Raw genomic sequence first — 27,984 nt, 5'->3', positions numbered from 1 at the left:
TTTTAGATTTTAAAAGAAGAGTTGAATTTTCTTTTAATTTTAGTTTAAAATACTTATAAACCTTCCCCAGCTATCCTGTAAAGGATTCCAATAGCAGTTCAGGCGGTTAGCGAGATCCTTCAGTACAAACAAACAATCATACAGACATCCTGTATATAACCATGACCTATTTAAACTTTTTCCTGTACTAAAATTTCTTAGAAAGTTTGAATTTAATAGAATGAATAGTACTCAAAATAGAAAGATATGAAGTCACACACACAGAAGTAAGGAAGCGAATAACATGTAGTTTCAATAGAGGAATAAGTAATAATCAAGAAAAGTATTTTGGAATCTAGAAACATGTCATAGTAGTTTTTCATATTATTTTAGCCTTATTTTAAGAATTCTATTTTCCTTTCCCCCCCCCTTATTACCCCATATATAGCCCCTAGAGGCTAGGGGCACAACTGCTAGTGACTTAAAAAGCATTAAATGAGGCTAAAATACTAAAGTTATCCTAGTTATAAACAAGCTAATTTCATGTAACAGGTATTATCATGCAGGTTTATTGGGAATGTACATCAATTTATCGGCCATTGTCTTATTCCTCTAGATCCCAGCATACATACAGTCAATAAACATAAGAATTTTGTGTCAGGTCCTCACACCACCTTCATAAATTGAGGTCTAAAAGATTGTGTTAGTTTATGGCTAAACATTAGTATTCTAGTTTTATTCCTGCTTCTTCCATCAAATTTGGATGTTTATTGACTGTATACTAGCTGGGATCTAAAGGGATAAGACAATGGCCGATAAATTGATTTACCTCCCTAATGATTACCCCTTTTGTAGATTGCAATTACTGTTTGAAACGTTTAGACACTCAATTAAATGAACCAACCAATCAACCAATCAAAATTTAATAAAATTCCCAAAGGTTGTTAAACTTACGAAGAAAGACTTTGGGGACCAGTGTAATAAACAGCCCAATGTCCCCTTCCTCCCTGGTATACTAGTCTGTTGTGTACGTGTGTATATATTTTACAGGAAATTGTTAATCTTGAATTCTATTGAACCATCTATTTTATTTTTATATACCAGTTTTCAATTTAGTTTCCCCTTCCCTGTCAAATTTAATTCTAGTCTATGGATAAGGACATATAATAAATAAAACCAATTTTATATGGCAGAAAAAGATTCGAAAATGTATTAATCTGCTGATTTTTGAGAAGTTGTTGTAGATTTTTTCAGAGAGAGAGGGAAAAATGGGCTGTTTGTTGCACTAGTCCCCAAAGTTTTATAATAACCATAAGGAAAAAGGATAAGAGGATGAATACTCACCCCTTTTTCATGGTAAAATACTACTTCCCCATCCCTAAATTTAGAAACAGACGAAAATCAAAAACCGCCCAGGGCTTTTTGTAAGTCAATCATAAATAATAATGTGAATAAAAAGAAAAGCGATATTTAGCAAACAGCCGTGGGCGGTCAGAATCAGCTGAATGTTCATTATGAATAAAATTTCCCCCATTTTAGAAATAGAAGGATTCATCTTTCATGAAAAAAATTTTTAAAATAAAAATAAAATTCTATGTAATTTTTAATTAAAACATTAAAACAAAAATATCTAATATTCTTGCCCTAAATATGGAAATAGTAAAACAATATTTTTTAAAAATAATTTTTAATCCTCCCATTTGAAAAGTAGTGGAATAGCAATAAGTTTTAGCGCGGCAACAGCGCTGAGTAGGCCTCTAGGCCCACTGCCTATTTTCGACTTCTAGTTGCTTCGATTCCTCTCTTTTATTTTTTTCTCTATGATAATAACGTTTTCTTATTTATTCAATTCTGATTGCTGTGTTAAATATTTTGAGTGTCTAAACGTTTACATTTTTAATCTACAGAAGGGGCAATTTTGTATATTGTCCTTGAGGATGTACATAAATCTATCTGCCATTGCATTGTCTGATCTCTTTGAAATTTCAGATATGCAAAAATTACTATTAGGGGTAGGGAAAATGCTCTGACCCAAAAAGGCATAATTCACTACCATACACGTTAGGACTTCCAGACAAATGTCATACAATCAAAGGGTTTGTTGTCTGCAATATATGGGATGATAGTACCTTGGGTACCTTCTATAAAGGTCCCCAAAGATCTAGCTATTTCTATTAATAGAGAGAATAATTAAATAATATATTTGGGATAAAAATGAAAAGTTTAAAAGCTTATACAATATTCAATCATTTTTGGAAAACTGTTGTACCAAATTTGGAGAAAGGAATACTTAATAAGCATAAAAATAATCGTTGCTGAACGGTAGTTAAATGAAATTAATTCATAACATAAACCTACGTTGTAATGTTATCATAGGACATAATTAAATAGGTTATATTGGGTATTTAGTCGCCCTGCAGGGTTAGGCATAGGTGAAAAAAAAACTTGATAATCTAAGCAAAATAACAGATCTATAGTATAGATTTAAATATACAGACAACTATCTCCCTTTCTTTTCAAAGACCATTTCGTCTGCTTTTAAATTATTTTCTGCTACTTGGCTGTGTTAATATAGGCAACACTATTGGATGATTTTCAATGACCCAATAGAAAGGTAGCACAAGGTTGATGCGATTGGGAGATACAGTTATTTAACCCTTTCACCCTCTAGTGTTTTACTCTAATAGTAAAATAACTTTTTATTTTAAATTAAAATTAACTTTCCGTTAACCTTTAAAATATCAAGTTTTGAGATTTGGCAAGTTTTATAATTTTTCATACCACTAATGGGTTCCTGTGATAAATGAATTCAAATTATTATTTAAAAGAATTTTGTTAAACATGTTCTTGCAGAATTTTTATTTACATAATACTACATATTTAGTATATGTATTATCCTATAATATAAAATATTAAGATTTTTTTTGGATGAAGCTAAAGTTCTCGAAAACTACTAAACCGATAGGATTCTCCATTTTAAAAAGGCTTTACATAGGTCTTAAGATGGTTTTATGCTCTTTTACTCCAATTTCTCTACTCCTTTGAATACAAAGCACTTATGCTAAGGGCGCAGCCGCTAATGGGTTCTAAAAAGGAAAAGGGGAAAATGGAATTGAAAACCATATGTGACAAAAAGATTTATGAATACTTCTTTTATAAAAAAATGCATAGTTCAATTATGTTGGAATTTTTGAATAAATTATATTTTAAGAATAAAATAATATTATTTTTATTGTACAATTGATGATTATGTTGTTTTATTTTAGGAATCTGCATCTCAATTCCACCACTTTTCTACCAGGTGATATATTTTTTACCATATCCTTTTCTATACCTTCTTTTAACATCCAACTAAACTCAAGACTGAAGAGGGTGCAATGTCCACCGAAATATATTTCAATAAATAGCTGGGAAGTATCAAAGACTTTTTCACTCAGTGAATTTATCATATTCTTTTATTTAAACTGCAATCTTTATATTCACGTTTTTGGCATAATTTCAAATGATATATCTAATTGATCATTACAAATTTTAGCCTCTGTTGTTTGGAACATCAACCGACCACGGATCCTAAGGGATAAGACAATGGCCATTAAATTGATAGTACATCCCCAGTGGTAATACACAAAATTACCCCTTCTGTAGATTTAAATTAGTGGTTGTAACATTTGAACACTCAACCTTATGAGCCATTAAAATTCACTGTCCCCAAAGTTGTTAAGCCAACGAATTTGGGGACTAGAATAGCAAACAGCCCATTGTCCCCCTCTCTCTGCAACCGACCAACACCCCAAAACCTTTTTAAAAGCTTCGCATTTTATTATTTAACCCCTTACAGTCGGGCCCCTTGCCGCACCTTAATCAGTCGGGGGGGGGGGGGGGGGGGGGCGTTCAACGCCCCCCCCCATGTTATCTCAGTTCCTATTAGAGCTAGAGGGCTAAATTTTTTTGTGTAAGTCCCCTGTGTTTATGATGAATTTCCGACCTTAAGTAAGTCAAGATCAATTTTCGCTTCCTTCACCCTTTTATTTAACAACATTTGTTTTTAGGTCCCTTTTTACTTAAAAATTTCAAACGGCTGTAATTTTTTTATTTTTGAAGCTAGAATAAAAATTTTTTTGCAGAAAATGTTAATCTTTAAGTAAATTTTATATTTCAAATATCAAAATAAAAATTTCAGCGGCCGCAGCTGTACTTGGCAGCTGCCAGCCGCCGCAGTCGGCGGGAAAACGGCGGCGGATCTTTATGAAATTTTAATACGTTATGTAGACATGTAAGAAAAGCTTAAGTTTAAAATTTGAAGTCTCTAAGTCAAAAATTGTGGCCACAGGAGCCAATTAAAGATTTCTGGAGACCTGGAGGATCAGGACCTGCAGGATCATACCTGGAACCTGAAATTGACTTGAACACCTGTATTTAATATAAGGATGTACTACTAGAGGATATTTTAGTATTTTGGTAAGATCAAATGCTTTTTTAAGTCAAAAAAATATTTTTTCTCTTTACCTGGATGACCCTGCCAGGTTTGCTGGCATCCTGTGCCCGCCAGGATGGAGATATTCAAAAAATTCCAACTCTTGGTTATGTGTCATACCCAAACTTAAAAAGTCACGCAGTTTGGGCTCTTTATCTTTCACACACAGAAAATGAGATAGAAAAAACCGGATGGGGGGGGCGTTCAACGTCTTCCCCCCCCCCCCGACCGTTAAGGGTTAATGAAATATTTTTTCTCTTATCTTTTAAAGTTTATTTATACAACAGTCTAAATTATAGCTTTTTAACTCATATTATTGTATACCAAAAAGTTTTCAGTAATTTATTGCGACAAAAGAAAGTTTTAGCTCTGCTATGCATCAATGATTGGCGTTGCATAAGCGTAACTTTAAATAAATATACAGATATTTTACTTAAATATTAACTGCACTATTAAAGTAAATTTTTTCAGTATGGCTTCAAAACCGATTAATATCCGCTGGATTAAAACAGATTTCAGCCATACTGAATAATGTAAATATCATCGTATTGCAGACAATTTTCCAATTATTAGAAAAAAAACATAAAATTAATTACAGTTTTGTATAATGTCTTTTAATCTGTTTTAAAAGAAAATATAGTTGTTTTTTCTTATTTAACTACATTTTTAAAACTAACCAACTTCATAAAATCATGAAATAATTAAAAAGGGTCTCTAGTCTTATTGCATTTTTTTGATGTATGAGTAAAAATGAGTATGACAACATCTAACTTTTATACAAATAATTGATACTAAACTGTACAATGTACAATGTATTGTTAATACATTCTTTGAAGATGCAACTTTCAACAGAGATAGATAATCTATTATTTTAATCGATTTGACTCATGCTTGGTTTGAAAATAAACTTTTTTTCTTCACAAAATAGTAAAGCGAGCATTAAAAAGGCCCCCCAAAAAGTATGGAAAATAGCAATAGTAAGCTATGAAATTATTTAGGATAGAAAATAACTTTAAACTATAATAAATTTCTTATAGCATTAAATGGCAGGTGGAGTATAAGTTTAAATGACACAGCTTCTGGAAGTGTAATTTATTTTTGCTTTTTTATTTTATTTATTTAAATCTTGGAATATGTGTCTCTTTTCTAACGCTCTTTTTTTCCTCACATTTTCCTACATTTTTCAATAAATTAAACTTTTCATTAAATATTTTGTATAAAAATAATAGAAAATTAACTAGAACAAATACATTTTTAAAAAAAGAATATGGACATTTTTCATGTTGAGTCTTCATGTTGTGGTCTTTGTCGAATTTATTGCACTATAGTAAAATAATAGAGGGGGAAGGGGTTAAAAATATGTACTTACCCACCCCGTAAACCTTTTGCCGACTTTCGATTGGGTCTTTGAATATGAGCCAATAGCGTAGGAAAAATTAACACAATAAAGTCGCTACATAAGAGCAGACAGAAAGTAATTTATAGCAGACTAAAAAGGTTCCCAACATTGGAACCAGGTACTTGTCTGGGTTATACCTATACTATATTAATGACTGCACTAAATTAAATGGGTCATGGATAATTTAGGGTTTGGCCGGATACCGGATATCCGACAAATTACCGGATAATTGGATATTTTAAGTAGCTTCCGACTACCAGCTTCGGCGGCTGGCAGCTGCCAAGTACTGCTGCCGCAGCTAAAATCATATTTTGATATTTTTAACATAAAATTTTCATATAAAGAAACATTTTCTGTCATCTAGCTTCAAAAATAAGAAAAATATAGGCATTTAAAATATAAAAAGTAGGGATTTTTGTAGTACAATATAAAATATTATATTGCTGGATATCCTGCCGGATATTTTCAATATTCGGTATCCGGCCGGATATCCGGCCCAACCCTAATGGCTATACTATTATCTAAATGCGGTTATTCTAGAAATCTGTTATTAATGTAAAAAAAAAAATATACAGTTTTCCTTCCCAAGTGTCTATGGCAGACATTATATTATCACTACGGGTTTTTACTGATATAATAGCCAGGGATCTAAAAGGATAATACCAATAAATCCCAAATGTCAATTCACGAAATTATCCCTTCCTTAGATTATAAGTAGTAGTTGAAACGTTTGGACACTCAACTTATTAAACCAACCAATCAAAATTTACTCCCCAAAGTTGTTAAGCCAACGAATAAGAAAAAATCATTATAAAACTTTGGTGACTAGTGTAATAAACTTCCCATTGTCCTCTTTCTGGGCTGGCCATAGCTATATTATTATAGAAATGCTGTTGTTTTAGTAATATATTATTAATGTCAAAAAATGTACAGTTTTCCTTCACAAGTGTCTATTCAATTGCAGGTATTATATTATGACTACAGGTTTATATTGATAAAAAATCTAAAAAAACACAAAAATATATTATGCATTATGCTTAAAAACATCTATTATTTAAGACTTTTTTTGTAAAAAATATTTTAATGTATTACTTAAATATTTTTTTTTTTTTTATGCAACCTTATTGATTTTAAATTGTAAAACTTTACAATTCAATATTTTAAATTGAAAAAAAAGTTAGGATTACGCAACTTTAGAAACTTTTTTCATATACAAATGAAACAAATCTACAGGGTGCTTTTCTAACGCCAAATAAAAATAAAATAGCTTAAAACCAGTTCTAATCCAGCGGATATTTATTAGTTTCGAAGCCGTACTGAAAAAGTGTATTTCTAAACGATAATGAAATATTATAGCAAATACAAAATAGATAATTTTTCTTTGTATATCTCATCTCCCTCCCCACTGATAAAAAAAATGGATGATTTAAGCTTCAATTGCAGACATTTTATTAAAAGTTTGAAAATATTGTGAGTTTAGACAATATGATACTGACACCGGATATATCTTCATATTTTACTTCAGAGATATAGGATTGGTAAATGAATTTAATGCAAAAAGGGTTGAGATATGGAATATATATTGTACTAGTACCCATAGTTTTATAAACATAATCGGATCAACTTCAGATCACGGTAAAATATTGCTTGTAAAGAAAATTTCCAAAAATCTATCAATTTTAAAAGCTTCTAGCTGCCAAACGACTGAACGTACAGAGCATGTCCGCTCACTGTTTTACACGGCATGAGAAGGCCTACAAATAATCTGGAATAACCATAAATCAATAATGCATAATTATCTCGCAGTGCAGAGAAATGCGCGAAAAATACCTATTTTAAGCAGTGAAGCCTTTGTAGGCCTTCTTATGCCGCTTAAACTGGTGTGCGGGTATGATCTGTACGTTCAGCCGTTTGGCAGCTAGCAGCCTTTAAAAATAATAGATTTTTGCAAATATTCGTTACCAGGAATATTTTACGGTGAACTTCAGTTGATCCACATAATATTTTGTTCGTTTGGGACTTTTATTGAATCGTGATACGTTAGTGTTCAAACTTTTCAGCCATTAGTTTAATTTTTTCTCAGAAATTTACATCAATTTATCGTCTTTTATTGTATCCCTTATAGGCACTATAAAGATCTTCTATTTTAGACCCTTGTATCGGACAACCAAGGAAGATATTCGTGTATTTCCAAGTGGCCAGACGCAGTTGGATTCGAAAGTAAATTGGAATACAGGTGATCTTATTTTTATTAAGATGACATATTCTAGTTCTATTACAAAAAGCACTGATAATCCAACTCCCATTCTTTAAAGAATCAAATAAGGCAAGGGGGTTAAAATTATGTTTGTTCAATACCTAAACTACCCCCCACCCTAATTTTATATTTTTTTTTCAAAAATAATAGAGATGTGGTTGGTATTATTGATCGCCTGCCATTTCAGGAAAAGCATCAATTTTTTTATTGATCTATAATACAAAGTAGAATGATGTCTGTCCGTCTGTCTAAGATCTCGGTAACCACTGAACCGATTAGATTCTACTCTTCAGGGTATATACCTTTTGGTCCTGTGGTGGTTTTAAGCTATTTTCTTGGGGGGGTGGGACAACACCAACCCCCCAAAAATAAAAATTTCCCCCCCCAAAAAAAAAATGTTTATATTTTTTTCTAATTTTAATGTTTTTTATGTTTTTATATATTTTTATATCTTTTTATGTATTTTTAAAAATTTTTATACCTATTTCTTTATACTTTTTTATATTTTCTTTATATTTTCAATTATTTTTCATCTTTTTAAATTTCTTTTCTTCTTTTAAACTTTGTTTTATCAAATTCAAAAAGATTGTGAAAACTTCCTTCTCCTGTAGGGGCGAAGCACCAAATAGGCTAATGGCAAAGAAATGTTAAAAAAACATTAAAAAAAAGAAAAATTCAAAGGTTTTAAATAATATAAATAAATATAAAAAGTTATAAAGAGTTATAAAATGATATAAATAGTTATAAACTGTTATAAAATACAAAAAATATCTAAAAAAATGTAAACAAAATTTTTTAAATTCTCCCCTAAACCTTCAGAAAAAAGCCCCTAGAGGCTAGGGGCGAAGCCGCTAGTACTCCTATAAAGTATTTCTTGCAAAATCACAGAACATTGTCCCTGCTTTTAGGTAGCGTAGTTTGACTTTATAAAAGTGTTTGATATGTTTATTAAATTTCATTAGTTATTAGGTAGATATTCTAAAATAAAATAATTCTACACAAATTTCCAGAGCCCCCCCCCCCCCTCTATTTTTTTTTAACTCATTTTTTTTGTATGTAAGATGGAGAGCTGTAACTTCATGACTTTTTAAGTTTAGTAATTATACGTCGGCAAGAGTTGATTTTATTAGGATATCTGGTCTGTGTCGGTCGTGGTGTCCGGTCAAAGTCGGTTGGGTAGCAAAAAAAATTAGAAAAAATTCTAAATAAATCTTAATTTCTACATTATGACTTTTGTGTATAAGGTAGAAACCTAAATTTTTTTTGGTGAATACTTAGATATCAATGACCATCTGAGAAAAGTGGTGTTATGACCGTTTGACCGCTCCCTGACCGACTTTATGACCGATTTTTGTCCGGCTTTTACTACAGACATGTATCATGAATATCGTGGCTTCTATTACAGCTAGAGACCTATAATTTTTTTTGGTAAATCCTTGAGCAATAATAAACAGATAAAAATATTAATTTGCGCCGCCAATCGCCGTTTTACCGCCGTAACCGCCGAAAATGGCGGTTTCCGTTATTTGCCGTTTTTCGGCGATGATCAGAAAAAGTAATTTTTTTATTATGAAAAATAAAAGTTCGTCCTAAAATTTGGTCATCCTAGCTGGAAAATTGGCCGCTCTACAGCTGTTTTAAAATTTAGCGGCTGGCCGCTAAAAAGCGGCTAAGGAGCGGTCTGACTGCTATGACTAGAAAAAGTAATTTTCTCTAAAAATACACATGAACCACCAGAAAAAAAATTTACGTCTTTATCTGTACCAGAAGCCGAGATAGAGGGGGAGGCTCTTTGAGCCCCCCCCCCCCCCCCCGATCTATTAAGGTGGGAATTGGGGCCCGATCTGTAAGGGTTAAGGAATTTCTTATTTATCAGTAGTCTTTTTATTGGAGACTTTTAAAACAGTAAGAATAATGCAGTATTTTAATAGGTCTCCTGTTAATAGCTTGCATTACAGTAAAAAATTATGTTTACATGGGTTTTACTTCATTTTTTTAGGTACAATGTGACGTTCATGGTAATGACATACTTCCTACCTGTATTGGCGATGCTGTACACTTACACAAGGTAAGTTGATTTTTATTACATTATTTTTACAGGTGCTATCTTTTCATATAAAGAAGTAAGGATTTTTTAAGTTAGTTAAGATTTTAGGAAAGTTTTACAGGATTGATTTTATTTCTAAATTTAAGTATTGAGATAATGGATTTAATATTACCTGGATATTTTGACAGGCTAACAAATTTATTTATAAAAATATATGCTTTTTAAACAAATATGTTTTTTTATTATTTCAATTGCATTACAGCGTATTTTGTTATATGGTATATATTGAACAAAAATATTAAACTAGTATTCAATACTTTGATAAGTCGATAAATGCATCTTTTATACAATTCATACATATTTTGCCATATTTATAGAAACACGCATTTTAAAACAATAAATAATAAAATTGACAGGTTAATAAAAAAGGAATAATTGTATAAGACTAGATTTATAACCCAAACAACTGCATGGTTCCAGTGGTGGAAACCTTTTTCGTCTGCTATCAAATTGCTTCTTGCTTTTTTGTAGCGACTTGACTGTGTTAATATTTACAAGGCTATTTGCTGATGTTATAAACCTAATTGAAAATCGACACAGGGTCTCACCAATTTATTCAATCCGTGTTCCATCTATTCTTTTACTTTAATAATTAAGGTACAAAAAAATACCACTATAATGTTTACTTTTAAAAATGAAATAATCAATTGTTTACAACTAGCTTGTTTTCTGTTTTTTTTTCTCATGAGAATCTCAGCTACAATGTGACATTATTGTTCTTGTTTTATATTATAAAATTTTGAATTATATTCTGAACATGTACTACACTATACACTCAATGAAAAAAAAAGTAAGTATATTTGACCAGGGAGGGAGGGGACATTGGGATATTTATTACACTAGTCCCCAAAGTCTTATAATAAAGATTATTCGTTGACTAAACAACCTTGGGGATTTTTGGTTAGTTGGTTCATTTAGTTGGTTTCAACCACTAATTGTAATCTACATAAGGGGTAATTATGTTTATTATCATTGGGGATGTATACCAATTTATCGACTATTGTCTTATCCCTTTAGATTCCTGTTATTTGACAACTCCTTCAACAGAAAATGTCAAACATCTCAATACAGAACAAAATTACATTTTCCTCCCAAGATGGGAAATTTATATAATTTTAGAATAAATTATGTTTCCAGCTTTATATAACCATACAAATATCATTTTTGTTCAAAATCACATTTCTTGTGTAAAATAAATCTCCATAATAGGTATATAATGGATGGTATTTTAGACAGCTTTCCGCGGACATTAAACCTTAGTATTCGTAGAATATTAGTTATTATACAATACAAGACAAGATTTTTCAGTATTACTTAGATCCAGTTCTAATCCAAAAGATATTAATCGGTTTGAAAGCCATACTGGAAACTGTTACAATAAAAATAAAAGATGGATGAGCAAATTAAGTCAGTTATATAGTAAATGCTAGATTACAGAGAAAATGCAACTTGAAATAACAAATTTCAGCTAAAGAAGAACAATAATTCCAAAGAAGAAAAATACTTTACTAAGATAAGTAACACTGACTTTAAAAAAGCAAGGTTTCAATAAATATGATAAAAAATCCATCACCTCAACATAATTTAGGTTTCAAAAATGTTTCTAGCCACTACAGTGCAGATGGATTAACCCTGTATAGAGACTTTACCTAGCCTAGGAACTATATTTTTAAAACAATATATTGGTAAAACTTTTTTTTGTAGTTTTTCATTCTTGTCCCCGCTTACCTCTAAAGATAGAACTTAATGTTCTAATTGAGAAGTGTCGAGTGTTTTGTTAAAAGCATCCTCGAGCTTCAGTTTAGGAAAGGTACAGCAGGGTTACAGGACTAGAACAATAGATAACAAATTAATCTAATAGTAGTTATATTTCGCATCGTATAATAGACAGTTTTCCGCGGATAGTAAAATATGTCTGAGAACCTGTTCTAATCCTGTGGATATTAATTGGTTTCGTTGTTATACTGGAAAATCTTTTCCCATATCGCCTTGAAATCGATTAATATCCGGTGGATTAGAACTGGTTCTCAGCCATACTGAAAAATTATGTCTAGTATCGTAATATATCTAGTATTGTACCAATTATAACAATAAAATCAGTTTTTTATCCCGTGCCTTCGGCATCTTGGGGGCTAAAACGACTGGTATTAATATTATAATTGTACTTTTTTATATTCGCAGAAAGCTGCGTATAATACGATGCGAGAAATAACTATTTTCTACTTTATACCACAATACACAGTTAGTAAAAAACAAGTATTGGTATAAAGATATGTAATTCCTGCAACTTTAGAAATATTAAGGGACAATCATTCAAATACTATTTTGTTTTGTTTTATTTATACTTTTATTATTTGTAAGTGACACTTGCGGGTTTTTGTCTGTTTGTTATTTCAGCTGGTTTATAGATTTTTCACAGCATTAAGTAACAACTGGGTACAGCCAAGATTTCTACTGTTACCATTATGTTAAACTTTAGAATTAAGGATTTAAATTTTGCAACTACTCTATAACTATTTAGTCTTACAGTGGATTATTTAGCTAAAGAGAGAGAGATGGGTCAATAGGCTATTTATTACTGCACTGGTTCCTAAAGTTTTATAATGGCGGTTTTTCTATTCGTTGTCTGAAACAACTTTGGGAATTTCAATAATTTTTTATTGGTTAGTTCATTAGGTTGAGTGTTCATTTTAATCACCAATTTTAATCTACTGAAGGGGTTTATTTGTGTATCATCATTTTGGATGTACATCAATTTATCAGCCATTTTCTTGTCTCTTTAGATCCCTGGGATTTCCCTCAGAGGTGGATTCTTAAAAAAAAATTTGCCCCACTAATCGCTTAGTGGGGCAAAATTGTTTTCGTAAAAAATCCTCCAAAATCACATAAAAAATCTACAAAAATTAAATAGAATCTTATGTTAATAACCCTTCTATGATTTTGTTTAATTTTTTGTAGATTTTAATGTGATTTTGGTGGATTTTTCACGAAAACAATTTTGCCCCACTAAGTGATTAGTGGGGCAAATTTTTTTTAAGAATCCACCTCAGATCCCTCCTTTGTAGATAATTTTATGCATTTATCTTTTGTATTTTTGTGTGAATTCTTTATAGTAACGTGGATGTTTGTCTTTGTGATGAGCAACCTATGAAAATTTACGCAGGGATCTAAAGGGATAAGACGATGGTCGATAAATTGACGCACATATCCAATAATGAGACACATAACCACCCCATCTGTACATTAACATTAGTGGTTGAAACGTTAAAACGCCCAACTTAATAAACCAACTACCTAATCAAAATTCATTCAAAGTCCCCAATGTTGTAAAGCCAACAAATATGGAAACGCTATTATAAAACTTTGAGGACTAGTGTAATAAAAAGGCCATTGTTTCCCAGGAATAAGGTATAACCAACAAGCAAAATAAATCTAAAATAATGTTTGGGGGGCAAATGGAGAGGTCGTCAATTTTACGATGTGTTGCCCCCCAACGACAGCTGAAAAACACGTATAGGTTTCGTGATTTTCTTCTGAATTAATTTCGTTATTGGTATGAGCTGATTGTTTCCTCTCTCTTTCTCTATTGTAGGATGCACCGCCTATGAACATAACGTCCTAGTTGTGTATAAGAAGGGTTAATAAATCATGATGAAAATGACAATTCTGTCCTCAAGTAGACACTTCATTTCTTAAAAATAATCTAAAGGGATAAGATAATGGCCGATAAATTGATGTACATTCCCAGTGATAATAAACACAAAATTACCCACTCTGTAGGTTACAACATTTGAACACTCAACTTAATGCTCCAACCATTAAAAAGTTCCCAAAGTTGTTGAGATAAAGAAAACTTATTATAAAACTTTGGGGACTACTACTAGTGTAATAAACAGCTCATAGTCTCCTCTGAGAAGAGCCACTTCATATTTTTTTAGACTTAAAATATTTGTTTTTATCCTCCTATTATATAAAGTAGTCAGCATTTTTTGTCTGTTTTAAAGTTAGTATTTTTTTCAACCTACTTTAAAAAAATTACACTATTCTAAGACATGTCTGTCCCGAAGTATCTCGCTAACTACTGAACCGATATTGTTCTCCTTTACATTGAAGCTTCTTATAGGTCCTGGGAAGGTTTTAAACTATTTTAGGGGAGGGTGTTTTCACCCCCTTTCCCCCCTCCTATTATATAAAGTAGTAAGCATTTTTTGTCTGTCTAGTTAGTATTTTTTTCAACCTACTTTAAAAAAATTACACTATTCTAAGACATGTCTGTCCCGAAGTATCTCGCTAACCACTGAACCGATATTGTTCTCCTTTACAGTGAAGCTTTTTATAGGTCCTGGGAAGGTTTTAAACTATTTTAGGGGAGGGTGTTTTCACTCCCCCCCCCCCAAATATTTTTTTACTCTTTTTAAACTCAAATTTAAAATGGGATGATGTTGACTTTTTCCCCTCCAACCTTAAGTGCCCCTAGAGGCTTCTAGGGGCGTAGCCGCTAGTTGTTATATAAAGTAGTAAGGTTTAATCCTTATACTAAAGTAACAGGATGTGTGTCTGTGTGTTTGTATGTTTGTGTGTTTGTGTGTTTGTTTGTACCGAAGGATCTTGCTAACCGCTGAACCGTTCGGGTTCTCCTTAACAAAGTAACTTTTCATAGGTCCCGGGAAGGTTTATAACTATTTTCTTGGGGGTGGGACACTCCCAACCCCCCCCCCAAAAAAAAAAAAAAATTTTTTTTTACTTTTTCGTTTAAAATCTAAAATAAGAAAATGGGTTATCAAATTCGACTCTCACCTCCTCAAGTGCCCCTAGAGGCCTCTAGGGGGCGTAGCCGCTAGTTGTTATATAAAGTAGTAAGGTTTATTTTGTTGTATGTTTTTTTTCTGAAGGCTAAGATTTTTAACTGATTGGGTTCTCCATTTTACGTCCCTGGATGGCTTTAGGATATTTTATTCTTAGATTTAAGCCTTTGCACGGTTTTAGGCTATTTTTTTTAAGATACTAGGAGTGTAGCTGCTATTATACTTTAAAGTATTAATTTGTATGTACGTTTATTTTCAGAAGAATATCGTAAACGGCTCAACCAATCATATCATATGCTTTCTGGGTGCTAAATTTTGTATTCTGAATATTGATCCTTGACAAAAAGCTTCATAAATCCTAGCTTTTGTATACTAATTGTGATTCATATCACATTTTACCCGACTATTCTTCAACAGAGTGTTCCTTTAAACTATACCATTTTAGTAGCAAATACAATGTAAATTGATCTTTAGGATATACCTAACTTTTAACAAAATCTCTACTAAATAATAAGGATAACTATGTCCATATGTAGCCTAGTAGATACAAACTATCAACAATTTTGAAAATAAAATATTAACACAGTTGCTATATCTATTAGTTACCACTATTGGCTTTACTCCTTCTTTAAAGGATCTACGCATTTTAGTATTTTAGTTTCTTGGGAAAAAAACATTATCTATTATATTAAAAAGTTCCTTCAAAGCACAACCACAAATGATCATCTGTTTTGGAGATCTTTTAATACGAAAAAATCTTACTACTTTATTTAACAGTTTTGCTAATTTTGATACATGTAGTTATTTTGTGGGAATAATAAAACTTTGATTTGGTGCGACGACATGACAATATTGTCATATACACCTTGAAAAAAAGGAAAAAGTAAATAGGCAAAAAATATACATTTCAAAACTTATGATCCGTATGCAAGCCAAACCAATTTGTAGAAAAGTTTGGACATCGTTACTTTGTTTAAGCACAACCAAGACGCAGTATACTCAGTATGGTTCCTACTACTCCTATGTTAGATGCGCGACATAAATAGGGAAATGCCTTGGCCCATAAAAAACAGGCACTTATACCATACAAAGTTAAGACATCCAGACAAGCGTCGTACAATCAAAGGGATGATATTCTGCAATAGTTGGGATCATCAGGTTCCAGTATCAATTACTTTATTGTCCACAACAATTGAAAAGAAAAATCACATATTCATTTTAATTGTTCATTCATCCCTGAAAGCATACAAACAGAAAGAACACAATAAAAGGAAAACTTTGACTTTCATGTCTCTAGATACAATACACATCAAAACTTTTCATAAATCAAAGACAATCTCCTTTTAATGTATACTGTTGTACATATAAAACAAGGGGGACAATGGGCTTTTTATTGCACTAGTCCCCAAAGTTTTACAATAACATTTTCTTATCAACTTTGGTGAATTTTAATGAATTTTGATGGGTTGATTCATTAAGTTGAGTGTCCAAACGTTTCAACCACTAATTTTAATCTAAAGGGGAGGTAATTTTGTGTATCATCATTGGGGATGTATATAGATTTATCGGCCATTTTCTTATCCCTTTAGATCCATGCATTCTTTGGCTCAATTTTTGATGGTTTCCCTCATATCACGTATTGACCACAAAGAAATGCTTGAAAAGAAACGTGTTTTTTTTTAGCTTGTATTAGGTTAGGTCGGGATAAAGATTAGGTGTAACCCATAAGGATAGGTCCCTAGTTGGAAACCACTGCAGGGGCAAATGATATATTTTTAAACAAAAAATGTATATAAGGGGAAAAAGGTTATTTTTCACTTGGAAGGGTATGGTGCTCTACCCATAACTTTTAAACTTGAGTAAAATATATCTAAAGCCAAGCTTTGATTAAAGATCTAGAGTTTTCACAAATCTCTATGAACACACACAAGGACGTATGTATATTACTAGCATTATAAGTACTTACGGACGGGCGTACAGGCGCTTAAAATAGTAACAAGCTTCACTAATCATATTCCAATTTTTTCTAGGATAAATAAAATAATCAAGTACTTTATCATTTTTTATACAGATGATTGAACATTTGTGTTTTCACGTTTTTTATGTGTTTAAAGTGTGATTTGACTGATATACAGTAAAACTAAAGTTTTAAACTGATTTTACAATTCTAAAATTGAAATAAGGACAGTTTAGCAAATTAAACATAAAAGAAAAGAAATAAATATAAGAAGATATTTTATTTCTCCATGAAGATGAAAGATAGATTGTATTAAGCAAAGCATTGAGCTAATATAACCCAATTTACCATGATATTATGATAGATATTGTCGGCTTTTTCTATTTTTTTTCTTTTTTTCCCAGTTTTTTTCCTTATATCATGTATAAATAAGGATAAAATTTATAAATTGTGAAATTTTACATAAATTTTTGCGTCAAAATTAAAATATTCAAACAAGAATGAAAACACCAATACAAAGTGTCTATACAAAAACTACGCCATTTAATACAAAAAAAAAACAATTACAGGCCAATACAAAGACTAAATTATCATTGCCAGGCTAAAATACATATTATTTGACCAATGGTGGGCCAGTATGACGTCATTTTGTAGGTAATATAAAAAGCTTCCAATACAAGCAACTCTATAAATCAATCGAACAAACTAACGTAGGCACTTCGCTATATGCCTTATTGTTTTAGGAAACTAGGTAAATAAAAGACTAAATATCATAGAAATAGACTTTCTGGTAATTTCTAGAGTTGCTAAGCCTTCTAAATTGTAACAAACTGTTTAACTAAGTCATCATTAAAAATTGAAATCAATAGGACAAGTCTAACATGCGTGAATTAGCAATTAAGCTATTCGTTACGGACAGACCCATACTATTTGTAAAAATACTTTGCTTTTATAAAATAAAACGAATCCTTAAAGAAACAATAGATATATTGAAAGATAAAAAAAAACTATTGTTACATAAAATCTTCCCACCATGAAGAGTTACAGGAAAGCTTTACCTTAGAGTAAAACAATAGAGTAGGAAAGGGTTAAATAACTGTATGTCCCCATCCCGAAGACCCTCTGCCGAGTTTCAATTTGAATATCAACCGATAACGTCAGAAATATTAACACAGCCCAGTCGCTACAAAGTAATTTGCTAGCAGACCATAATAAAGGGTACCCAACAGTTAGATCCTCTACAGTCATGTATTATTTCTTTTTAGAATTGGATGTCAGTTGTGGGGAAGTGCAGCTATTGGCGAAGCCACCACAATTCAAATGGAAAGCATCAAGTCAAAGAGAAAAGTAAGTTTTTTTTACTAGTCTAAAACACAAAGTAGAACGATGACTGTATGTTTAATGAGCTAACCGTTACGGGCTGATGGACGGATAGACCGACCCTAATTATAGAAAAGCTTTGCCTTTTAAAAGAAAAGTGAAGGAATAACAGGGAAGTTAAAGTCCTCAAAGCTTATGTAAAAAAATGATTTTTTATCAAAGATTATTATAACATAGCTTCATTATTTTTTCTTATTATTTTTATATTGTTTATTATGAACCTTTCAACTTACATTGTTTTATTTGATAATAAAATATAATCTTTGTATAAAACCGTTAATCTTTTAAGAACAATCAAATTAGATTGTTATTGTTGTGTTAAATATCTTAATCTTTTATAAGTAGCTGGATTAAGCTGGAATTAGTTGAACTGCTTTATAGCAGATAATAAAAAGAATACTTTTTTTATATTTATTGAATTTATTTGATGACTAACTTAAGAATAAAATTTTGAATAAATAAATTCTATTACCACTTCTCCCCAAAACTTATTTGTTAAAGGGATAAGTTGAAGCTTCCCTACAATTTATAAATCGAGGACTGAACCCATTGCCCCTATTTTTAAATGAAAAGGAAATAAGAGGCGAATAGTTTTCGTGAGTTAGTGTTTTACTTTAGGTTGAAGCCCCGGGGGGTAATGCCCCACTACAATGAAAACTACCCACGCAGAGAGAGGACAACGGACTGTTTACTTCACTAATCCCCAAAGTTTTATAATAACGTTTTCTTATTCGTTGGCTTAACAACTTAAGGGAGTTAGTGAATCTTGATAGGTTGGTTTATTAAGTTAAAAGTTCAAACGTTACAACAACTAATTATAATCTTCCGAAGTGGTAATTTTGTGTATCTTCATTGAGGATGTACATCAATATATCGGCCATTGTCTCATCCCTTTAGATCAATGATTTTGCTCTTGAATATATAATGTTTTTGTTTCAGGTGGTAAAGATGTTGCTGTTTGTAGTGATTATTTTCTGTGTGTGTTGGCTGCCCTACCACGGATATTTCATCCTTGCTGGCATTGATCCAACCATCAATCTCAATAATTATATTCAGGTGAGTTTTTTATCGGCGGTTTCCCTCATATTGCATATTAACTCAAGTGAACTCTAAAAAAAACGTATTTTTGTGCTTATTTAAGATTAGATTAAGTAAAGGCTGGTAGAGTCCCGCATGCATGCATGAAGTTCCCCGTAGGCATTACGCCCGACAGGGTCAGAACCTCCTCCCCCCTCCTTCGTCGTAGGGTTAAACTTACAAGTATCTGTTTTTAATAAATATGTTTGAGTGAATGAACAGTTTTTCGTTTTAAAAACTGAAAATAAAAATTATGTTTTATCTAGAAAACAGTACTTTTTTGGCGAAGAAGGCATTTTTTTTTATCATGGGAGGGTTAACTTTGATTTTTAAAAAGATTTTTTGAAAGAAAGAACCATTTTTCTTTTTAAAAACAAGAGACAAAAAGTAAGAACTTTCATATTTTATCAAGAAAATTGTACATTTTTTGCGAGGAAGGACCTATAAGAAACCCCCTGTTAAGGAAAATTGGAATTTAAAAGGGACAGCATTCATCGAAGACTACATATTATCATAATCTTTCTATCAACATTGTATGTTGTACAAAAATCTATAGAATGTGTATTCTATATATTCAACAACAAATATTATAGTTATAGAGAAAACTAACAAATCTTATTATTCAAATAAGCGTAGCTATAGATAAAGACAGAGGAAAAAATATTTTAAAAGAAAAAGATTTAAAGAAAGAAAGAGACAGAAAGAAAATATAAAGGGCATATTTTTTGTGAAGTTATATATGTTACCGTTTTGTCAAATGCGTTAATAAAGTCAAACTGTTCTTCAATATGACTATTTAATATATATCCTTTTCGTCAAATTAAGAACAGTTTGACTTGATAATCGCATTTGACTAAACTATAACACACAACTTTATAGAAAATACATACGCGGAAAAATAAGCTCTTACTTTTGAAATGAAATTTCAACCAAAAAATAGATTTTAAAGAGATGCTTCATGTAAAACTACAAATATGGTACACAACCTAAAAATAAACATATCATAAATCTAAAGGGATAAGACAATGGTCAATAAATTTTTAGACAATGACTTCCCCAATAGTAATATACAAAATTATCCCTTCTGTAGACTACAATTAGGGTTTGAAACGTTTGTACTTTAAGGTAAGGGTAATTTTGTTTATCATCACTGGGGATGTACATCAATATATCGGTCATTGTCTTATCCCTTTAGGTCCCTGCAAAACATATCTGAATCTCTCTGTATAAACAAATAAATGTACTCAAATGATGCATAAATTGATATAGAATATACGTGGATATTATGACAACAGGAAAATTGTCCTCATTTTAGATCAGTTCGTTCACCTTGTAGGAGGGGAGGAAATGGGATAAAGGAAATGGATGGGTGGTATTGTTAACTTAGCCCGCTGCGAGTTTCACTTTATTAGAGTACGTGATTATCTGGTGCAAGATCCAAGTAATAATAAATCCATTGATGCATATTACCTATTTATGTACACTTGAAGAAACATCAATAGTTTCTTACTCTAACAATTGCATCGGTAAATACTCAACACAATGCATTTACAGTTTATTTTGTAATATAATAAATGTGTAGATTCTAGTCATTTATGGCATCGTATTAAAGAGGGATTTTTCACGGATATTAAAATAAAAGAAAAATATTAAACCTAGTTTTTTAGCCATTTGGTGCCGAAGGCCTGAGCTAAAAAAAACTGTTATAAATACTATGATATTCATTTTAACATTTGTGAAAAATTTTCTGTAATTATTTTTCAGTATGGCTGAGAAATGGTTCTAAATTCTAATCCAGCGGCTGTGCAACAAATTAACGTACAATTTTGTCAAAACTTATACATTTATATTTTTCTAATTCAGTTATGAAAATATATGATAGTTAATGTTCTTGTGTCCTACCGTTTTCGAGCTTCGCTTATGTGGATGGTGTCATCCATATTTTTTTAAAAAATTGTCTGCTTGTTATGTAACATTAAGTTATGTTATCTAAGAGACAAGAAGTTTTTCTACAGAAAACTTAAAAAGTTGTAACAAAATGAATTTCCGTTTGTATTCAAAACTTGAGTAGCTATCTTTAGACATATTCAGTACAGTACATACAATATGTTATGCTACCTTCTTATGACGTCATTGCATATTGCAAAGCACAATCCCCCCCCCCACCTTCCTTTCTTGAATATTATATACTCAAAAAGCACCATATAAGAATAAAAACTTTAGTTTCAGATATTAAATGGTATTCATAGGACCAAATACAATAAAAAAGTATAAGAAATTAATAAAGGATTAAAGAACTTTGATAAAAAAAATGCTTGAACTGATAAATCAAAAAAATATGTTTGAAAAAAAGTTTAGTAGTTTGGAGGAAGGGTACTTCATTTCCTTGCATTGAAAGGGAAATAGCAACAAACTTGTATATAATATCTCCTGTATACAGCTAGACATAACAAAAATAAAGTTGTAACTAAATTCTAAAATATGCTCATACCTACTATGTACTTAAAATTGTATAATAGTTAAGCTTCTCCTGAACTTAGTTAGGCATTAAAAGGTTATTTGTATCCCAAGTAATTGGATGTATGTCTGTTTGTTCATAACAATAATTTTGGTAATGCTAAATAACATTAAAGTATAGTGGGATATAACAGGGATCTAAGGGGATAAGTCAATGTTCTATAAATTGATGTACATCCGCAATAATAATGATGAGTAAAATTACCCATTCTGTAGATTATAATTAATGTTGAAACGTTTAAACACTCAACTTAATAAGCCAACAAATAAAAATTAAATAAAAGTCCCCAAAGTTGCTAAGCCAACCCCGAAGAAAATGTTAAAAACTTTGGGGACCAGTCTAATAAACAGTTAAATGTTCCCTCCCTCCCTGGGGATATGAAAAGCACTAGTCGCCGGAAGGAAAAAACAGTTTTTTGAAAGGGGCTATCTGAGATTATTACCGATTCTGATATATACATATATAGACTAATGAAAAATGCAAAAATCGAAATCAAAAGCGTTCCTTCTTGGGAGAAAATCCGGGAAAAAGATTTTAGCTATTTTTAACCTAAAATTCACATTGGCAAGCCTGCAAAAAATATACAGACATTTTTAAAATGGCATTGCTCAGCACCTAGAAGTTGTAGAAAGCTCATAACCTCTAGTTTTCATATAGTTATCAAATGAGTTTTTTTTAATATTTTCTTTTAAGATTGGATCTACCTTTAAAGCTTTAAAAATTAAATTTTGGCACTTTTCTTTAGGGGCTTTTGGGGTAAAAAATGCAGTTTTAATTAAAAATTGTCTTTGAAATGTGTAGAGTTTGTAGTAAGAACCAAGGAGGAAGGGGGGGGGGGGAGTTTATAAACCTATAGGAAATGAAATTCAGTATAAATTTTTGCCCTGGATGTTTTTGGGCTTGTTGTTATAATCATTAACCTTTTTGTAAAATCTCTTATATGATTAAATCTACCAGTAAAACTTTAAAAATTGAATTATGGCACTTTTCTTCTAGGAGCTAGTTTAAACACTTTCTTTCTAAGGGATAGTGGGGTGAAACACCCCCCCACCCCCCAATTGTAAACTTATAAGATCCAAGGAGAGAAGGAGAGTTTATTCACTTATAGGCAATGAAATTCAGTATAAAATTTTGCTCTGGATGTTTGGGCTTGTTGTTATAGTTATAAACCTGATCATTGTAAAATCTCATATATGATTAAACTACCAGTAAAACTTAAGTTTGGCACTTTCCTTCTATGGATTAGTGGGGTAAAACTGCTCCAAAACTACTAAAACTTAGTTTTAAAATTATTGGGCTGATTTTGTTAATGAATATTTTTTTTTCAAATCACTATAGATTTCAATTAGGCACTCTCTTTCAAGGACTAAATATTTTTTTTTTCATTATGTGAAATAAGTTTTCATTAGAATTCAATCTTTGAAAATAAGCTCAGAACTCATAATATTTGTATTTTGGGGGGTGTTTTACCCCACTAGACTCTAGAAGGAAAGTGCCAGAATGAAATCTTTAGTGACTACTTAGTTCAATTATGTGAAAAATGTTTACAAAAATTAGCTTGAAATCTTTAAAAATAATCTCATTATTTACAATTTTAGTGTTTTAGGGGCTTTTTACCCCAAAAGCCCCTAGAGAAAAGTGCCAAAATTAAATTTTTAAAGCTTTAAAGGTAGATATAATCTTATATTATAAGAAAATATTAAAAAAGAATCATTTGATAACTATAACAACAAGTCCAAACAGCCAGGGCAAAATATGATACTGAGATATAATTTTAATGTTTAAGGGGTTGTTTTAACCCACTAGCCCAAGAAGGAAAGTGCCAAAAAAAATCTTTAGTGGCTACTTATCTCAATTAGGAGAATAAATTTTAAATTTAAAATAACATCTTGATATCTCTAAAAATAAGCGCAAGCCTTAAATTTTAATGTTTTAGGGGGTGTTATATCCCACTAACCCCAAGAAGGAAAGTGACAAAATGAAATCTTTAGTGACTACTTAGCTTAATAATGTAAAAAAAAGGTTACATTAAAAAAATTGGCTTGATATCTCAAAAAATATGCTCAGACCTTAGATTTTAGTGTTTTGGGAGCTGTTTTAACCCACTAGCCCCTAGAAGAAAAGTGCCAAAATTCAATTTTTAAAGTTTTACTGGTAGATTTAATAATATAAGAGATTTTACAAAAAGGTTAATAACCATAACAACAAGCCCAAAAACATCCAGGGCAAAAATTTATACTGAATTTCATTTCCTATAAGTGTATAAACTCCCCCCCTACCTCCTTGGTTCTTACTACAAACTGTACACATTTCAAAGACAATTTTTAATTAAGCTAAAATTGAAAGTACCCAAAATATAGAATTTTACCTATATAAAATAATTATATAACTAATAATAATTATAACTCCTAGGTGCTAAGTAATATAATCTAAAAAAGGTTTGTGTAACAAGTATCAAACTTAAAATTCTCAAGAAAAAACTGCATTTTTAAAACTTGTGTATACTTCAGAGGATAGCTCAAAAACTAACAATAGTACAAAAACGTTATATACCAATATGAAAACTAGAGGTTATGAGCTTTCCAATGGTATGTGTAGCATTTTTCTACAACTTCTAGGTGCTGAGCAATGCCATTTTAAAAATGTCTGTATATTTTTTATACAGGCTTGCCAATGTGAATTTTGGGTTAAAAGTAGCTAAAATCTTTTTCCCGGATTTTCTCCCAAGAAGGAACGCTTTTGATTTCGTTTTTTGCATTTTTCATTAGTCTATACATGTATATATCAGAATCTGTAATAATCTCAGATAGCCCATTTCAAAAAACTGCTTTTTCCTTCCGGCGACTAGTGAAAGGATAACACTTGCTGCAATTTCTCTCCAACAGAATAAAGTATATACAAAAACTTTGGTAAAACATATATTCTTGAAGCTTGATAAATTAAGGTAAGGTTGGATTAAGAAAAGCAAAACACTCAAGATCAAAGATGACTGCAGTACACAGTGGGACATGGCAGGATCAAAATATATTCTAGCAGTTTATTGTTTTATATAAAAAAAAACAATTCATTAAAAATTTAAATATTAAATTTTATTTAAAAATAATAATTTTTTCAATTTATAGAAAAGGGGATTTTTAAAGGAGCTTAAAATGTGTTTTAAGTTTATAAAAGTTAAAATATAAGTTATTAAAAACAAAAAAAATATATATTGAATCCTTTTCACTGATATAAAAATGAAAACTGGCCTTTCAGTATGGCTGGGAATCAGTTCTAATCCAGCAGATATTAATCGGTTTCAAAGCCATACTGGAAAATTTAATACTATTTTTATCTATTTGCCTCACAGAACTTGAATTGATCCTAGGTATTATATACCTTTCATGTTGCATAGTTAAAACCCTTGAGGCTAAGGTTGAAGTTTTATCTTATTATATAAAGTAATAAGGTTTTTAGTCTGAAGCTTAGGATTTTGATGACCACTGAATCGATTTTTTTTACTATTTTATTTAAAGTTTAAGTCTTATGTTGGTTTTAGGCTATTTTTCATTTCTTTTCTTCTTATTCAAGTACATATCCCCTAGATGCTAGTGGCGCAACCAATAGTATAAATAGAAAGATGATAGAATAGAATACTTCCTATTGCACTTCCTCTCAGGAATGGAGGAGACAATGGGCTGTTTATAACCCTAGTCCCCAACGTTTTATAGTAGCATTTTATTATTTGTTGACTCAACAACTTTGGGGACTTTTGATGAATTTAGATTGGTTGGTTCAGTAACCTGCGTGTACAAAAGTTCCAAACACTTGAAATTGTAATCTACAGAAAGGGTAATTTTGTGTAACATGATTGAGAATATACATCAATTTATCAGCCATTGTCTTATCCCTTTAGATCCCTGACTTCCTCTTGTACTTCCTCTCTTGTCAATACCATAACACTGCAAATATATATAGGCCAATCAATTTATTTATTACAGGATCATCACAAAATATGTATAAAAAAATCTGCCTTACTGATAAAATGGTTGGGGCCATGTAAATAAACGATGGCCGGCCTGAGGTATATTATAATTTTTTAGTAAATATAAACTTTGTATTAACTTATGTAATTAATTAATGTAAAGAAGTTTCAATACTAAATTATATTTGAAATTAATATCCATTCCAATTATCTTGATTTTATGAATGACGAATCATAGAACAAGTTTAGAATTATAGCCAGTAAAAGAAGACTGTCTGTTTGTTTATTTCCAATCAGAGAGCCATCCAAGAGTTATAACCAATAAGAGAAGAGTGTATTTTTGTTTGCAACCAATCAGAGCGTAAGTTTAGAATTATAGCCAATAAGAGGCAAGTTTCTGAATGTTTGTAACCAATTAGTGGACTTATCTTTCACTAATGGCTATCAGAGCCTTAGATAAAAAACATTTTTTTATATTCACTCTGTTACAAAACTAAAAATAGATTCTTTTACCATATAAATAGTATATCATTGAATATGAGAATGAAAGAAGAAAAAGGTCAATAAGCACAGTTTTTCTATACGGAAATAGTTAGGCATTTTGCATTTTTATACATGAAAGTATTGTCTGATGATATTAAAACCTGTCATATTCATTCATATTGAGCAATTTCCAACAATTCAAATAACTAAGCTACAACTCTATTTTTAAAAGCGAAGCTTTTCTATAATTAGGGTCGGTCCGTCCGTACGTCCGTCCGTCCGTACGTCCGTCCGTCCGTCCGTACGTCCGTAACGGATAGCTTTTTCCGTTAATTTAGGCATGTTAGAATTGTCCTATCGATTTCAAATTTTGCATGGTGATATTTTTAGTAGTTAGGTACGATTTAGAAAGCGTAGCAACTCTATAATCATTACCAAAATGTCTGTACGTCCATTTTAAACATGTTGATTTTTTTACTTTTTTAACAACAAATTTTTATGCGATCAAATCATCGGATTGATCTGATTTTTGGTATATTGATTCCTGGGACATCAAAGTATAATGTAATAAGCGAAGCAACTCTATAATCAAGCCCTAAAAATGTAAGTATGTCCATAAAAATTATCCTGTATCAAGCAGTTTTACAACAAATTTACTTACAATTTTGCATTGACTCTAATAAATTCATATTATGATAATTAAGTTCTAACACTAAACAAGTGTTAATGTCCGTTTGTCCTACCGTTTCAGTGCTTCGCTTTTATGGATGTTGTCATCCTTGTTATTTTCTAAATTTACTAACTTCATAATTTATACTACAGAATAAATCTTGCACTGTTGTGTTACTATATTTGTTATCAATAACATTTATCATCTCTTTGCATTTTATTATAGTTAGGGAGGGAGTGGACATTGGGCTGTATATTATGCTAGTCTCTAAAGTTTTATAATAAAGTTTTCTTATTCGTTAGACTGGCAACGTTGAGACTTTTATTGAATTTTAATTTGTTAGAAGTGTCTTAAGGTTTCAACCATTAATTGTAATCTACAGAAAGGGTAATTTTGTGTATTATCATTGGGGATGAAAAAAAGTCTTATTACTTAGGATCCCTGTATTTTATTACTATATATTCTGAACAGATTCAAAATATTTTCTACTTTTATTTGAATGACAGTATTTTGCAGATAATCAGTATATTATTCTCTTCTTACCTACAATTGGTGTAAAGGTACAGCAAAAAAACACTAAATTTGAAAAAATAAAAACAATAAAAGACTGCAAATATACTTCTTTTCTAAATAAATGTGTAAAAGCATCAGTTAGTAAGTTAGCCAATTAAGATTTAATAAAAGTTTCTAAAGTTTTTGAACCAAGTTTTTAGATGAAATACTTCTAAAACTATTGTATGAATATAAATTATACTTTAATGGCCCCTTCCTTTACGCTTGATAATGATTGAAATGTCCAATAAAATCAATTTCTGTATCTTTGATGTTTATTGTTTGCATCTAATGTCCATAAATGGATTCTGTTTGAAGTTTGGATTAAATGTGAATGATAAACCACAATGGCTATAGGATACACG

General features: G+C 31.0%; 1 protein-coding gene across 1 annotated transcript in view; it reads left to right on the top strand.

Annotated features, from left to right (window-relative positions):
- The window catches only part of LOC145324365 (substance-P receptor-like), a 59,629-nt gene that overhangs the window by 20,737 nt on the left and 10,908 nt on the right, over positions 1-27,984 (top strand). Inside the window, exons 6-10 of the mRNA XM_080166969.1 lie at positions 3,246-3,280; positions 8,003-8,088; positions 10,109-10,177; positions 18,244-18,325; positions 19,298-19,414. Coding sequence (XP_080023095.1) covers positions 3,246-3,280; positions 8,003-8,088; positions 10,109-10,177; positions 18,244-18,325; positions 19,298-19,414 — 389 coding nt within the window. The remainder of the gene's footprint in view (positions 1-3,245; positions 3,281-8,002; positions 8,089-10,108; positions 10,178-18,243; positions 18,326-19,297; positions 19,415-27,984) is intronic.

The sequence above is a fragment of the Acartia tonsa genome, chromosome 7 (genome assembly GCF_053477335.1).
Source record: "Acartia tonsa isolate MP-2025a chromosome 7, ASM5347733v1, whole genome shotgun sequence".
In the NCBI taxonomy this organism is placed as follows: domain Eukaryota; kingdom Metazoa; phylum Arthropoda; class Copepoda; order Calanoida; family Acartiidae; genus Acartia; species Acartia tonsa.
Note: the sequence above shows the minus strand (reverse complement) of the source record. Positions and strands in the feature narration are given on the sequence as shown.